General features: G+C 37.2%; 1 protein-coding gene across 6 annotated transcripts in view; it reads left to right on the plus strand.

Moving 5' to 3' along the window:
- The window catches only part of TENM2 (teneurin transmembrane protein 2), a 534,344-nt gene that overhangs the window by 444,178 nt on the left and 74,019 nt on the right, over nt 1-16,147 (plus strand). For 4 of the 6 annotated variants that reach the window (XM_059825282.1, XM_059825281.1, XM_059825283.1 and 1 more), the window contains 3 exons: nt 675-869; nt 6,374-6,574; nt 8,082-8,294. In XM_059825282.1, the coding sequence (XP_059681265.1) occupies nt 675-869; nt 6,374-6,574; nt 8,082-8,294 (609 nt within the window). The remainder of the gene's footprint in view (nt 1-674; nt 870-6,373; nt 6,575-8,081; nt 8,295-16,147) is intronic. The other 2 variants (XM_059825284.1, XM_059825285.1) reach the window with 2 other exon arrangements.

Genomic DNA, 16,147 nt, shown 5'->3' on the forward strand with positions numbered 1-16,147 from the left:
GTGAATATTTGCTCAAAATGTGTTTTACCCCCTTAATAATACAAGAGGGAGGGATAAGGGTTAATGGTGCTTTCTTGCCAATACACACAGGGTAAAAGCAGTCTCCCTGGGATTTGGGAAAGCAAGGTTCAGCAGGGATATTGGTGGCAAGGTACGTTTGCTGTAGATGAAAGCTTGTGTTATTCCCGTGTTCAAGATTCTTACACTGAAAAAAACAAGTTAAAGGGTCTAAAAAATTTTTGGGGCATATATATTAAAAAAAGTGTTATGGAAGAAGAAAGATGCTATATAATAAAATGTTCTGGGGACTGAATGTTTTGTGTTCTGGTGTCTGTGAAAATTGGATGTTACCTAGAGGAACAAAGCAGAGCAATGTCAGACTCAAATCTGTTCACATTATCTCCTTAGTTATCCCAAACATCATCAATAGTCTATAAAGAATAGTAGCTGTATTCTCAGAATGCCCAACATGTGTTTGTTTTATTAAATAGCAATCATATCATTTCTTTGGGAAATGAAGAACTGAACTACTACAAATTAGCTTAGATTTCTTTCCCCAGTAAACGAATGGATTAGAATATACGGCTAAGTATTTGGTAGTGGATTTTTAGTGCACTTTTACATGAATACATGTATGACCCAGTATGCTGTTTTTCTTTCATTCAATTTTCCAGCTGCCTGCCCGGTACTGTGCAGTGGCAATGGTCAATACTCTAAAGGCACCTGCTTATGCTACAGTGGCTGGAAAGGTCCAGAATGTGATGTACCCATCAGCCAGTGTATTGATCCCTCATGTGGAGGTCATGGTTCCTGCGTTGAAGGGAACTGTGTCTGTTCTGTTGGCTATAAAGGAGAAAACTGTGAAGAAGGTAATACTGTAGGATGTTTTCTTTCTATATTGTGAGTTTGTTTTCTGGGTTTTGTTCAATAGGTAGAAAAAAGGAAAGAACAGAATAAAAACTTAAATGTAAAACTACTGTAGCAGATTATTGTAAAAGAGGGGTAAAAATGTAGCCCATCACAATTTTACTGATCTATCAAAGTTCAAACAAAACTTCTGACCTTTTACATACCTTGTTTTGCTGTATTAAGAACGTCTGCCACAAGTAAACCTGAATAATTCCTTTGTTGAAGAGTGAAGTTAAATCTTTTCTTATGGATTATATTTATTGAACAATTTAGATGTGAAAAGCAGAGGAAAATGGATCGGGGTAAATTGTATAGCTGCAGCTCCATACAAAGCAAACGTATCAGTCACTATTAAGACGGAAGTTGATGAAACAAATTTGAAAGACTTAGTTATCCATGTTACTTACAGACTTCATGTAGGACAAATTACTCCTGTTAGCTGCAATCACATGGAATTAAAGAAAGGTAGATGGCGCAAGGAAACGATAACTGTCCTTTGAATGCAGAAAAGCTCTTCATGTTGAAAGTGTCCAATTCCTTGTGTATAAAGAATAAGCAAATTTAACAAAATAACCCATGCAAAATGTGATCATAGATTAAGCCCGATATTGGGTTTATTCACAGTGTTTTCTGTTAGAATGCACAACATAAATTGGACTGCTTTTCTTTTTAAAATATATTAGTATGGTTTTAAAAGGGAATTTAGCTCCCCAGAGGACTGCTAAATAGAGAGTTCAGCATACCTTGGCACATCCTCAGAGCAGTAATAGTTCAAGCTACTTTATGATATGTATTAATATATCATATTAATCCTCCAAAAGGAGGAGCAGTTTGAGGACTAAAGTGATAGGACTGGAGCTGCATGGTTTTAGGATTAAAGAGTCTCTGTGGAGTATTCTGAGTGGGATGCAGAGCTGTCCACCACGGGTATCAATTTTTATCTTACGCTATAGTAAACAGCTGTTTCTCCCATCAAGAAACAAAGGGAAGAAAACTATAAGGACCTAACCACTAAGGGTTTTACTTTTTGGGCGTGGACTGCACAAGATCTTGCATTAGTCTGAGTGAACTTACTTTGCTAAAAGCAAAAAAAAAAAAAAAAAAAGCTAGGACTAGTGGGACTGCCAACACTGCAAGTGTTTGTTCAGTTCATTCCTGTCATCTCCCTCCAGGAAAGCTTCACAACACTGATTGCTAAAGCTCTAATACAGAATTCACCTGAAGTCAGTAGAGTTTTTCCATTGTTTTTAATGGGTTACACTTTAAGCTATATGCAGAAAATTGTGATGTCCTTTTTGTCTGCTAGGATTGATAGTTCTCAGTTCACCCTGAGTGTATGATTATAGGAAATACTCAAAAATTATCTGAAATGCTTTGCTATAGCTAGCATTCTTATCGAAATCAAAGATGGAATGACAAGACAGCATGCTGTACAACATCAGTCTATTCCCCAGGAATGCAGAAGCTCTCTTTCTGGTAACTGCAATTGTTTGCTCAGTCTAATTAAGTCATATAAATTTCATCATGCTTTGTGTGGTCATATAAATGCTCGTATTATTAGAGAGACTATGGTAGATGGCCTAAAATTACCTTTCTTTCATTTGATTCTGTAAATTTTACCTTGTAAGCAGTTCCTCCCTCATTTTGATTGTAATTTCCAGCTGCTTGCATGGAATTCTCTCTCTTCTTTCAGTTGTCTAGAGTGGCTGTGGTATATCTGGGCTAGACATCTTGAATCCCCTAGCACTCCTATAAGACAAATAGTCTCTTGTCGTTCTTAATTCAGTTTCTCCTAAGGTGAATGTTTGAAATGGGTGAAATAAACACCTCACCAGCTCCAGAGAATGTTATAGAACAAGCTAGTGTGTATCGTTTTGCGAAGGTGTTAATGCTAACAGCGTTCAAAGTTGGAAACACTGCAAAACGTTGTCGGTCAACAGAGTTTTTGGGGAGGTGAATTACTATGTGAAGTGAAAGGATAGACCTTATTTAATCAACAGTGTGCTTGAAAGGATAAGTTTTTTCTTAAAAGATAAATGGATTACAAAGGCAGGAGGTATTGACTGCAAACTTGGAAGGGGCCAATAACATGACAAGAAAGGTTAAAATAACCTTTTGCATACATCATTGGGCAATGAATAAGTCAATAAAGTAATTTACAAATAAATAAAAAACAACCGTCATGTTTCTACTATAAAATTCCATTTCTTCTGTGCATATTTCTTACATTAATTCAAGAGCTATGGGAAGAAGAGTATAATATGAAGTGGTGTCTCTCCAGTTGCAAGTAATCATCTGATCTTATTTAAACTTTTTGCATGAATTTAAATTCTGCCATTCTAATGGTAGAATGATACAAATAAATATATCTGTATTTGTATGTAATATATGAAATCTCCTCTATTGATTTGAGCTTCCAAAAGGAATGGCGAAGGTTGATTTATTCGTCGTTTTCCAACTAGGATATTGAATTAGAACAAGTGGGTCAGCATTTTTTTCTTCCCATTAGCTTTTTATTTCTGATATTCGTCATGGTCAAATTGTTCAAACAATTTACCTGAAATGAAAGTGGCACCAAAATCAATATTTGTGATGCACCAATTTTTGCAGCATAAACACTGTTGTTCTATTAACAAATTTGCACACAAGATGAAGTGGCATGTTTGTCAGGTTTCATTCAATCTGGTTTGGGGGGAGACAGGCGAAATTGCTAAATTAAGTTAAGTTAAGGGTGGTTTTCTTGTCACTTTCATGGTCGAGTCATTTTTCAATGACATTTAACTTCGTAAGTGTAATTCATGGCTCTTTGGGGGTTTTTTGGTACATATTGTTCGGAAAACTCCTTGACCTCCTTTTTCGTCCTTAGGGATATAAATTGCTTTCAGTACCTTTTTTTGTCAAATCCACAGAGGGCCCAATACTAAATGAGCTCTAATGATCTGAGCTGCCAAGGGGCTGTGAGTTCTAAGTCTAATGTACTTACTTGCTAAGGCACGGTCTCCTTTGTTTAAACACCAAAGAAGCTCCATTTATAAATCCTTATTAAATACCATTGTAAACCCTTCTAAAGACTTGAGGCCACAACCTTTGCAGCATAAGTCAGGGTAGTTCTATTGCAGGTAATCACGTTATGCTAATTTTAGCAGCTGAGGATCTGGCCCAAGATGATAACTCTAAGAGCATGTATTAAAATAGAACAAGATTTGAGTTCAAAGTAAAAACTCTCTTCAATTTACACTTTGAAAGCTATTACTTACCCATATAATAGAACAAAACAGCTATAAAGTGTATTTGTCTATAACAAAGGACAAAGGTGGTTAGTGTGTTGTTCTATAAAACAAGGGAGATTGGGGGCTTAGGGGTATTGATAGGCTTATTCTGTGGAAATAAGTCTCAGCTGCATGAATACTGTAATTCAGGATAGAGGAAAGACAGTTAATTTATGTAGCAGAAGGTGGTGTTTTTCATGCATTCCACATTGCTTTCATTAGTACTTTCATTTGAGAAGGAAGATGATACATTTCTGACATGGCGAGTACATTAGGACTCATCAGTATCTCCTGAAGGTAGCTGTCCTGCCACATATGATGTTATACACACACTACCCTTTTAAATTTTCTATTAAAATATCATCATCTAAAAAAAAAAAAAACCAGAATAGACTAAATTTAGGGGAAAAAAGTAACCTTCATCCTAAAAGTAAATGGACCTAAATCTTTGTGTTCTTTATTTCTTTATTCAGTGGGATTGTTTTATCACAACTCTGTGTCTGTTAGGTTCAACAGAAATAGTATGAAAGACACATTCTAAACTTTGGACAGTTTCTAATTTTGTTAGGCACCAAGAAGGAATAGCAGTTCAAGACAAGTATTATGAATAATTTTAAAACAACTTATGAATTTATCAAATCCCATCTGAGCTGAACCACAGAACAATCTTGGTTTACCTATAAATACGAAATTGCATTATAATATTTTCATGTCCATTTAACTAAGCATTAAATCTTAAAAAAAAACCACTCAAATAAAAACCCCTATAGCTGGTGTCGTCATTAAAATGAAAATCTTTTAAGAAATTTTATAGTAATTTATTCCTGTACTGCTGTAATCTGAATTAAAATCAAAACTATTGTGATAACTCGTGTTATTGCTTTTCTAAATGTGCTTGCCTCAATCCTCTGTGTTGTATCTAATCTATATACTTACTTTAAATGTTCTGCAACTACATAAAATAACTTGACAAGACTCTGTGTTTATAGAAAAGTTGAGATTTGAAAGATCAAGTATTGTTCACATAAGGTAGAGTGAAAATGTCTCTGCCTTAATTTAGAAGGATCAATTTGGAAAAGATGAGAGATAAATCACTTTCATTACAAACTCAGATCTTCCTGGAGCTGCGAGAGAGAATGCCAATCATTCTTGGTCCTTCTGTTGTGAGCTAATATATACCAGTCATGAGATGAATTCATTTTATTTAGGACATGGGTTTGACCTTGGCCCTCAATTCCACAGCAAAAGGCAGTTGGTAAAGCCTCTATGTTGGTATTTGCGGTAGAGCATAGTATACTTACACAAATTCATAATGCAAGATAAAAGTTTGGAAAACCGTGATGTTACTGATAGAGTTTATTTGAAAGACAGCTCGTAACATTCCTTTATTTATCAGGATTGAAATAGCAACTGAAACTTCATTGGATGATTTTCCATTGTAACTCTTTTCACGTTCTTCTTCTTTTGTCTCTGGATTGAGAAAAGATGAAATCCCTATCTGTATCTGTTTTGCTTTATTTCTTTAAGAGGAACTATCTGCCAATTAGAATATGGGTTGAATTAACTAGGACTCTTGATGTCACAGCTCAGCTACTAATGGACCACGAATCAAATGTTCAGGAGTGCCTGAATAATTTAGGAGTCTAAATGAAGCTGAAAGCCACTGATATTTTGACTTCTAGGTACTTAAATTGGACATCATAATGTTATTCTCACAATGCTCTAGCGTTTCAATAGTAGTAAAGGCAGTATTGATGAAGATACTCCAAAGAAAAATATCCTTTAAAAAGTGCAATTTATTCAGTTATTTTTTTTTTTATTTTGCTATTTAAATGTAGTACATGAGTCATTGGAACTTCAATGTATTTCAGAAGAAATGTCCCCAGGTGAAGGCTTATGTGTGGAACTCTTATTATATATATTTAACTGATATTTTTACATCTCTGTGCTTCTTCACTACAGAATTCCTACAGTAAGCTTTCATTGTTCCGTTTTATTTGGAGCTAGTGTAAAACACAAATTACTTTGCACTTTTCCGTTCTCAGACCAGGTGTTAATATGACTTGAAGAACTACGTCAGTTTTCTTTATTTATCACAGTGACAAAAACTTTTCAGAGCACGCATCTACATGTTTTCCAGCCATCGTATTGTGCGAACTTACCTTTCTCTACATTGTTCTTGTTTTCTTCTGTAGTTGATTGCTTAGATCCAACGTGCTCCAACCACGGAGTCTGTGTGAATGGAGAATGTCTCTGCAGCCCGGGGTGGGGTGGAATAAATTGTGAGCTTCCCAGAGCCCAGTGTCCAGACCAGTGTAGTGGGCACGGTACCTACCTGTCTGACACAGGTCTTTGTAGCTGTGATCCCAACTGGATGGGTCCTGACTGCTCCGTCGGTAAGAAAAATATTTTCTCCTGATTTTGCAGTAATGTTGCTATTTTGTTAAAATCTTATTATCTATGGCAAGTTTGAAGTGCAAATAAATTGGAAAATTTACTTTGGAACATGTTTGGTCCTGTTTAGTTATGTTGGGAAGAAGTGTGTATATATCTTAGATACTATTTGTTGTGACATTCTTAATTTGGGATTGTCAGCTGGGGGCGAGGGGGATGCAGGTTAGGAGTGTGTATTTTGTTCTAATACTGACCCTCATTTGGACTGAAGAAGTTATTTAAGTGCTTCACATCTGTTTCCCAACTGTAAACGAAAACTTCCATAATTCATAACTATGTTTATAACATTTGAGAAGTGGAAAACACTACAATTAAGTACGTTTTTGGGGTTTGCTTTACTGCGCATCCAAGTGCTATTCATTTATGAAAAACGTCACAAAACAGAAAAATGTCTTCTCAAATAAAGGGTATTGTTCCCTTTTCAGTTGTACCTGGAATGTTTAAAAAAATAATCTTGGAGCAAGAGACACTAAAAAGCAGGCACAAAAGCGTAGGCTAAAAAAATGTCGTCCTCTCCAAAGCTACAGCTGTAAAACTCGATTGTTCTAACAGAAGGAGCTAAAGAGAAAAAAACAGTTTTGACAAGACAGAAAATGTTCTGTTTGTGGGGAAAAAATACTGGGAATTTTGCATTTATATTGGAAGCTGAACCTTGAGACAGAGCTGTAGGTCATAAGCAAGTCTCTCAAAATAATATTTATGGTTTTCACACTCTTTCTTAAGATTAATGACTTAGAATACCCCACCAGTGGAATGAATATCAAGATCTGTTTTTTCTGCTTCATGCATCAGCAGCCAGAAAAATTCATGAATGGGAGTTTCACTGTCAATTTCTTTGCTGATGCATGAGGCAGAAGACCCCTCTGCTTTTCTACAAGTTCAGCTTGCACAGAGCAGTAGAAGAATTTTTGGAGTGAGACACCGGATAACTGACCATGTTAGTAATAGGATTCCAAAATCTCTCCCTTGAAAGTGTCTTTTACCCGTCACTCCTAGAGTCTAAGGGACCCTGAGTTGTCACCATTCTCTGCTGAATGAGTTTTAGGTGAGTTTCAGTCTCATTCTCGGCAAATCAATGTCTGTATCAAAATCCCCACAGGTCCAGGTTTGAGTAAAACAGAGCTACATGCTCCCCTTCTTCACTGCTGACAGTGTTGCGGAAGCTACCTCTGAAACTTGTTTGTATCGGAATAGAGGACAAGCTCTGTCCAGCGTACGCGAGCAGATTTTTTTTTTTTAAACAACTTTTAAAGATAATTAATTTGGTTTTAAGCAAAAGTTAAATGCCGGTTTTGATCAGAATATGAACAGGTCAGCTTTTGACAGCATATAGTTTTCAGCAATAGCATACCTGTTGTACTCACTTTTCCCTTCATGGCTACGTTGCTGCTTCTGCCCCATCGCTGCTGACATGAGCGATCTATAATCTTTATTCTTTTCTTCTCCTAGAAGTGTGCTCTGTAGACTGTGGCACTCACGGGGTGTGCATTGGCGGAGCGTGTCGCTGTGAAGAAGGGTGGACAGGAGTGGCATGTGACCAGCGTGTGTGTCATCCCCGTTGTACGGAGCACGGAACTTGTAAAGATGGGAAATGTGAATGCAGAGAGGGCTGGAATGGGGAGCACTGCACCATTGGTAGGCAAACGACAGGCACCGAAACAGGCACATATTGCTTTCTTTTCATAAATCGTAGAAACATAGTTACTGTTGTGTATTGTAATAGGCTGTTCCTTTAAGGACCCTAGCGCTTTCAAATACTATCTCTGACTCAAAATGTGTTGGGTGTAATGCGGATGAGCTCTTGGAATAATTTAAAATCAGTAACAAACTGATTTGTAGAGGGAAAAAAAACAACAACAAATTCCACAGCAAATGAACGCTAGTAAGTAAAGATGTAACAAATGGTCCATCATGGTATCATCTGAGCCAAGATTTTCAAACTTAACTAAACATTCCTTTGTGTGAATGGCATCTTTTTTAATTTCCTGGTCTGATGCATCAGTGCTCTCCTGCTATTATATATCGCATCTGAAACGCATCACCACCATCACCACACAGAGCAGCGGTCAAGTTGCGGAGGAATAAGTGTTCCTGGTGTTACAGAAATAGCTCCCTAGCATTCTCCTGTGTTGTGCTGTGGCAGTGGGCATGGTGTTTGCCTATAGACAATCCCAGCATGGGAGGGCTCTGGCGGGAGTGCAGCATGCTGCTGTACCCTTTCCTAATAGCGTGCTGCTCAGAACAGCATTGGCATCACGCAGAGTGCCGTGACTAAAACGATTGCATCTCAGCTGTGATGTGTCAGCCTGGGAAGTTCAAAAAGGTTATGCTTACACAAAGCAATGATGTTCTATCCTCTCAATTACCGTGCTTCAAAATTTATTTTGAAGAGGAATTAATTATTCCTAAATGAACTTCTTTATTTCGTCTCTACAAGCAGTCGGGTAGTGTATTTGGATTATTTTGTAAAGTTACTGAAAACAAAGGAAAAATTGTTATTTTCCCTGTGCTGTAACCAAAAATGGGAAATTCTGAGTGGTCACATCTCTTCTGAGATGCCTGAGCAAAATTATCCGGAACAAGAGTATCCAGCTGCTGAGACAATGTGAGATTCAGGTGAGGGGATTTTTCCCCAAAGAATTTTTGGAGGACTGTGAGGTATACCTTAAAAGAAACCTAGCGGGACCAAATCCAAGGTCATATTGTTTTAATTATCTTAAAGTGGTAAATTTAACAAAGAAAAGGCATAGGTCAATTGAGATTTTCATGGCAATCAGGGACCCTAATGGGACAGTCCTATTACAAGTGAATTGTTACTTCTTTACTTAAAAGTATGGTGAGATTCTTGCATCCCTCAAGCTGTTTTTCTTTTTCATTCCCCTCTGATTTCTCCCTGGATATACAAACCATTTCTGATACACCCATGAGTTGGAAACTAAAAATATACTCTTATTGGAGAGAAAAAAAAAAAAAAGAAAAATAGATACATATTTTTGGGGCATATCCTTTGATGTTGTGGTGCTGCCTGCTTCCACCACACTATGGTAATATGATTTAAATCAAAGCTTTTATGACTGAACACTTTGTCACCAGCGTAGATGCAGAGTGTTTTTTCACAATTGCTTTTTGACTTCCATCGTATCAACATATCTCTGCTAGATTAATCCAGGCATTTTGTTTTCATATAAGTACTTCCCAGATCTTTACAAAATGCCTAGAGTATAAATTTTTTTGCATTAAATTGTGTAATAATTGCTTGTTTTAAAAGTTGCTGCTTTGCGCAAAATTTGTTTTGCTTTATAATCTTTTATTAATATGCGTATGTTTAGAGATAATTAGTGTATTTAAAGTCTTCATTACTGTGCACACAAAAAGACGCCTTGTACTGGTATCTTAAAAGAATTCTGAAAATTACAAGCTGAACTAGTGAACTTTGAAGTGAGATTTTTAGTCTAATTATCAGAGCTGTGAAATAAATATTTTCCCTATTATTGATGTAGATAATCAATTCTTCTTTTCAGAGAAAGGGTGATGCTGCTGAAGTGATTAAAATATGCATAAGCTTTTTTTGTTTTGTATGTATGAGAAAGATTTCCTTGAACCTTAATGCGGGTCTGCCTGCAGCAAAGATGAGACTAGCGCAAAAAATTTAAGTTTGCCCTTGTAGTTATCGTACATTTAAATTTATGCAGTCATAAGTTGCCTGTTGTGTGTAGACTGATATATATTCCTGTGACAGGCCTGTATTAGTAAGAATTTTCACATGCTGATACCGTGAGGCCTGATTGTGAGGCCATTTACAAAAGCAAAAAGCGTGATGCCAGAAATGGAATTCAGTTTGGAGGGACAGCTCGGCTTGATCCCATTGATTCGCGTTACGGGGGGCTGAAACAGAGAGAGAGTTTGGAGGATAAGGATGGTAAAACTAATTTTTGTCAGTATTTGTACAAAAAATGCTAGAAGTTACCACTGGAAAATTTGTCCTTACAGTGGATTGATACTTCGGAACAAGGATGAGTTGCTCAAGATGTTTTAAACGTTAGTGTGAGGAACTACAGTGTACTTATATTTTACATAAGCTCATTTGAATGTAGAGTACTCCCTTTATGGTTTAGCTTTCAACTGAAAGGTTGACAGACCATTTAGTGCCAGAATTACTCACTGAGGATTGTCCACCTGAAAATATAATATTCAGGAATGCAAATGTGATGTATTCAAACCTTGATTCTTTAATTTTTTAAAAAATTATTTTATTTTAATTTTTCACTCCAAAGCCATTGTTATTGTCCTGTTTGAAAGGTACCTAGCAAACTGCACAGTCCGTTTGTCCTAAGGCAAAGCCAGGCCAGACCAGAGTAAAATAGTGTATGAGCAGAGGCTGAATCTCTCCCTTCCCTGTACGTAATTTGAATTTTTGAATACCCATATTAGGTCTCCAGGAGCAACGAATGGCCAGGCTTACCTCGCAAGGCGTTTGAGAATTTCTCCATATGGACTTCAAGCAGAAAAATGTGAATCCTGTACGAGAGTTTATTTACTCTGAATTTCCATTTATGGCTACACCTAGTCTGAAATCTCTTGAAGTCAGTAGAAAAACTTGCTTTGATTCTAGTGACTTTAGGCCAAGCTCACTTAGAACAAATCAATCTAATTTCTGAGGAAAAAAAGACAGATTTCTATATACAAACCAAAATACATTTTCTTTTGTTTGTGTTTCTGTACCAGTTTCATGTGCTACATTCACATGGCAGTGGAAAAGAAATCATTATAGCAACCTGCAGGTATCCAAGTTCATTCAGGATATTTTATTCTATTTAATAACAAATTAGGCCTTTATAGATAGTTGACAGAATGCACGCTCTTTGGCATTTCGATGTTGAGATTCTAAGCTCAAAAAATTTAACACAAATGCATTTTCTGTCTGCATTACCTGCATTTTAAGAAAAGCACTCGGAAAAGTCTCCCAGAATGCCACTCTTAGCTCAGTGTTAACGAGCTGTTTGTGCAAAGCAGCTTTTACCTATGTGCAGCAATAGAATTACATATAAAAATCAGTGAATGCAAATTCCAAGTTGCACAGATTTTGATAAATCTATATCCAAATAACATAAAAATGAAAGGAGTGGTGTCTGGCCTTGCTCAAATGCTGTACGTAGCAGAGCAGAACTCTACAGCAGGCACTACATTTAACTTTGCTACTTCAGGTAAGAAGAAAAATTTGCTTACTGGAGCGATGATAAAGAAAATGAATCTTTTCCCAGTGCAAAAATAGACCTGTCAGGATATGTTTATTAAGTGATTACTATTCATTGATTGCAATTATGGAGGAAGTTATAACTAAATAATAGAGGGTAATCTAGATGAGGAAAAAAATATTGGAAAACTAATAACAAAGAGAAAGACTAAGATACAGAAGTTGCTAAATCTTGAATGAATTTCATGCCGGAATTTTAAGATGGAGGATTTAGCTTTTCCTTGAATCATCTGAGTGTTGTTAAAGTATTCTGTTATAAAGCAGATCTATTACTTTCACTGAAATTAATATTTGGATGTTTAAAACTCTTGTTTTTAAACTGTTGTGGAGGGTGTTCTCCATATAAACTGTCAGGATAGTATACTAAGGATAGTGTGATATATACGGAGATCTTAAGAAATAGTCAAAAATACCATTTTAAAAGTGTAATTCCATCTGTAATTTGCATCCCTGCAGCATGAAATATGACTGTTATTAAGTCATTGACAAAAATCTCACTGTGAGACCAGTGAAACCAGGATTTAATCCTTAATATTTACAAGCAAAAATTAAAAGTCTGCAAACATAACTTGTAAGATGAGCTCTCACCAGAAGACGATATATGAGGTTTTCTTTGTGGCCACCTGTCATATTCCCAAAGCCTTGCTCTTATCTGCTCACGTCCTACATTAGATGTAGGTTAAGCACACCTGCTTTCAGACAGAAAGTGGCAAAAGATTGTAGTCAAGGCTATTTCATAATATGGATACTCTGCTGCAGATTACAATCAAGACATTTCTTATCTTTTCTGTTCCTTTTTTTTATTTTTCCATGAGGGGGTATCTAGCAAATGAGCTATACCCACTTTGACAGCCATAGAAGCTGAACCTCCAACTATCTACCTGCTAGGCAGAAGACAAACAGGGCTGATGTGTGCGTCTCTGCAGACTCTGCTTAGAACCATTCAGGTTGGAAAAGACCCTTAAGATCATCGAGTCCAACCATAAACCTAACACTGCTTCCTGGCCCTGGTACTGATTTTCGGAATTTAACTCCGGAGGTGGGGATCTGCCATTGTCTTTCCCCCACTGAGTCCTTGGCCTCTGTGCTGCAAATGTCAAATGGTAGGACATGTCCCTCAGTAAGTAAGGGATTTGGAAATCTGTATTAGCCCTATACCTTACGTTACCATTGGCCTCTTCTCCCAAGTGACAGTGACAGGACAAGAGGAAATGGCCTCAAGTTGCGCCAGGGGAGGTTCAGGCTGGGTATTAGGAAAAATGTCTTTACTGAGAGAGTGGTGAAACACTGGAATAAGCTGCCCGGGGAGGTGGTGGAGTCACCGTCACTGGAGGTGTTCAAGGAGCGTGTGGACGAGGCATTGTGGGACATGGTTTAGTGGGCATGGTGGGGTTGGGGTGATGGTTGGACTTGATGATCTTACAGATCTTTTCCAACCTTAATGATTCTGTGTGATTCTATGTTTTCAGGGTCTTGAATAAAGAAGAAAGTTTTGAAAGAACCAGGATCCTGTCACCTACATGGTGGGAAATAACCTAAAATATTCAGATACATAAAAATGTGCAGGAAAAAGAGAGGAGTCTCTGTGTTCAGGATGACTAAGATAAGAAGTTGAAGTTACAGTATGGGAGATTTGGGTTAGGTGTTAAGAAAAACCTTGTAACAGTAAATGAAAAACTGAAGTAGGTTGTCTAAGCAAGTTGTGGAATCCTCGTCAATGGAGCTTTTAACAACAATTTAGACAAACGTCAGTCAGGAATAGCAGAGAGATAATTCATCCTGCCGTGGGGCAGAAAGCTGGCTAGAAAACCATTGATGAGCTCTATCCCAGTCTGATTTTAAATGGGCTTAAAAGGAAGCATTCCTTCTAAGTACCTTATTTTATAATGGCCTATGTTAAGATTTGTACTGTCATCCCCTTTAAGAATCTAACGCCGGTCTTAGAAGTAGAATTGATCATTTATCCAACCGAGGAGACTAATCTGTGTGTTCTGTATTTGCAGAACAATGGGTTGTCAATGTGTATATTGAGCCATTCTGAAACATCCAAACAAAGAGCAAATATTACACCCAGTAGGTAAATACTTCAAATCCTCTCCCTTTGAAGTACCAAGACTCACCCAACTGAACACTAGATGGATAGTATTCCACCTCTGTTTTCACTGAAAAGAAAGTTTACTAAAATTTTTTTCCCTCCGAGTGTTTTGGAATGACCATGCCCTTCCCAGCTTTTAGGCATGTTTGTATTTCTTGTAGACTGGAAGGAATACCACATATAAAGTGTAAAGATTTAGATTTTTACCTTATCATGAAGTCAATAATGGATAGAAACATTAATAATGCAGCATTGTGTTATCTTTGGATACAGCAGGATATTTTTGTCCCATGATAATGCTCTTTGCGTCAAAGATTTTTTTTCTTCTACTACTGATTTCTCCTGTTGTAATTACAATGGTAATGATTCAAAGATGAGGCAATTTTCAGGAGAGATGGAAAGTGTGTGGGAGGAGACAGTGGAAAGCCATCGTATCTGACAAAGAGCAATTTAGAAGGAGCTAGATACATTAGACTTCTGCAATGCACTTCTAACTTAAAATTAATCTGTAACAGTTCATAACCTATCAAGGCATAAAAACCCCTCTAACAACGACAGTAGAAATATAGATTGCATGTTCTGTAGAGGGAGGAACACAGGTTTTCATTTGATTTGAAAAAAGCATAGAATATTTAAGGCATGACCACTTTTCATTACTAATGATATAGAAATATGTTGGTAATCTATATGATGGCATGACCAAAAACGTTAGAGACATTGGCTGTTTCTGTATCTGCAGATTCAGGTTCATCACCTGTATAATACAGTTACGCTATTGTCTTTACTTCTGTGGTAGCAGGTTTCTTGATAAGCACATCTGTGATGCAGTCTTCCAGGTACGTGTTGTCAAGCTTTCATCTGCAGTGTAGGGCGGTTTCCCCGCCACGCGTCTGTTCGGCAAAACAGAAGAGTGGCAGATACCTCATGAAGTAATCTGAGAGATTCTCGACGATTTCTGTCATTCTCTGCACATAATTTACATTTTCATTTCCATCATGCATGCAAAGAGAGACTCATACGGTAGAAGTTTTCCTTCTAAAGTGACGTTTTGGTCACGTGTGTTGTATCACATCGTGTTACATTTTATAACCAAAAGCAAGGGAATGTACTAGCCAATTAGACAAGCGGTCATCTAGTCCAACATCACCGTGCTTCAGTAAAGGTGCAAGTTCCCAGTAAATAAGCTATTAGAAGTTTCTTCCTGGAAAGATGATGCTTTTTATCTTTTCCAGCTACATTTGCTATTGGGGTGCTTTGTTGGTTTTGTAAACGTGTCATCTTTTATTTCACCTCCAAAACTTCTGAATAAAATCTCTCGGCTGTAAAGTCCCCAGATTACACCCTGTGTAAATAGCTCTTGTTTTGAATCTCATGCTAATTTTTGTTTCTGATTTGTAACTTTGTAAATTCCTAGCCCAGTAACTAAAATATACTTCTCTACTTTTCTGTCTCAGGGATGAGCAGACTTTCTAAACAATTTCTGTAACGCTAAGGAATTCAGAATTACCATGTGCATCCTCTTACTTTATCATAGCTGAGCAAGATAGCTGAGCAAGATAGCTGATATATTTGGAAGGAAATAATCTATGTAGAGATTTGTATACAGTGAGAGTGGTTTGACTTTCAGGGAGTTTAGAAACAGAATTCCTTTTCATCTGCAGAATTTACACGGGGCAGCTGGGGATCTTTTCTGGCTAAAAGGCAAGCCTATTCATGAGGAAGAACTTTCCTGTTTGCATTCTTTGCTGAGGGCTTCCTGTAAATGATTGAAATATGTCACAGCGCAGTGTCAGAACACTTGAGTGGCTTTTTTCTGTCTCTGTATATAGGATATTTGCAGAACATGACCTTAGTTCTTCCCTTTCTAGCCCAAAAAATTTAATGAGTGTGCTTTCAGCAAAGCTTCCTGCATTTTGTCTGGTACTTCAAAGATGCACCCAGCAGAATAGTTTCCCAAACTAAAATCACGTTTCTTTTTTCTCCTTTTGGAGGGGCTTCTACAAGAGTTACATTGATTTTCTGGCCAATTCCTGAACTCTTGAAAGACCACAAAAAGAGGGGGAGGGCAATCAATCAGGCAGCTGATCTAACTTTTGAAAGGGCAAAGCTGATTTTGCTGTTCATAGGAGTATTCACAGCGTCAGGCAATCTTCTCTTCTTCCACAG

The sequence above is a fragment of the Gavia stellata genome, chromosome 16 (assembly GCF_030936135.1).
Source record: "Gavia stellata isolate bGavSte3 chromosome 16, bGavSte3.hap2, whole genome shotgun sequence".
NCBI classification, from domain to species: Eukaryota; Metazoa; Chordata; class Aves; order Gaviiformes; family Gaviidae; genus Gavia; species Gavia stellata.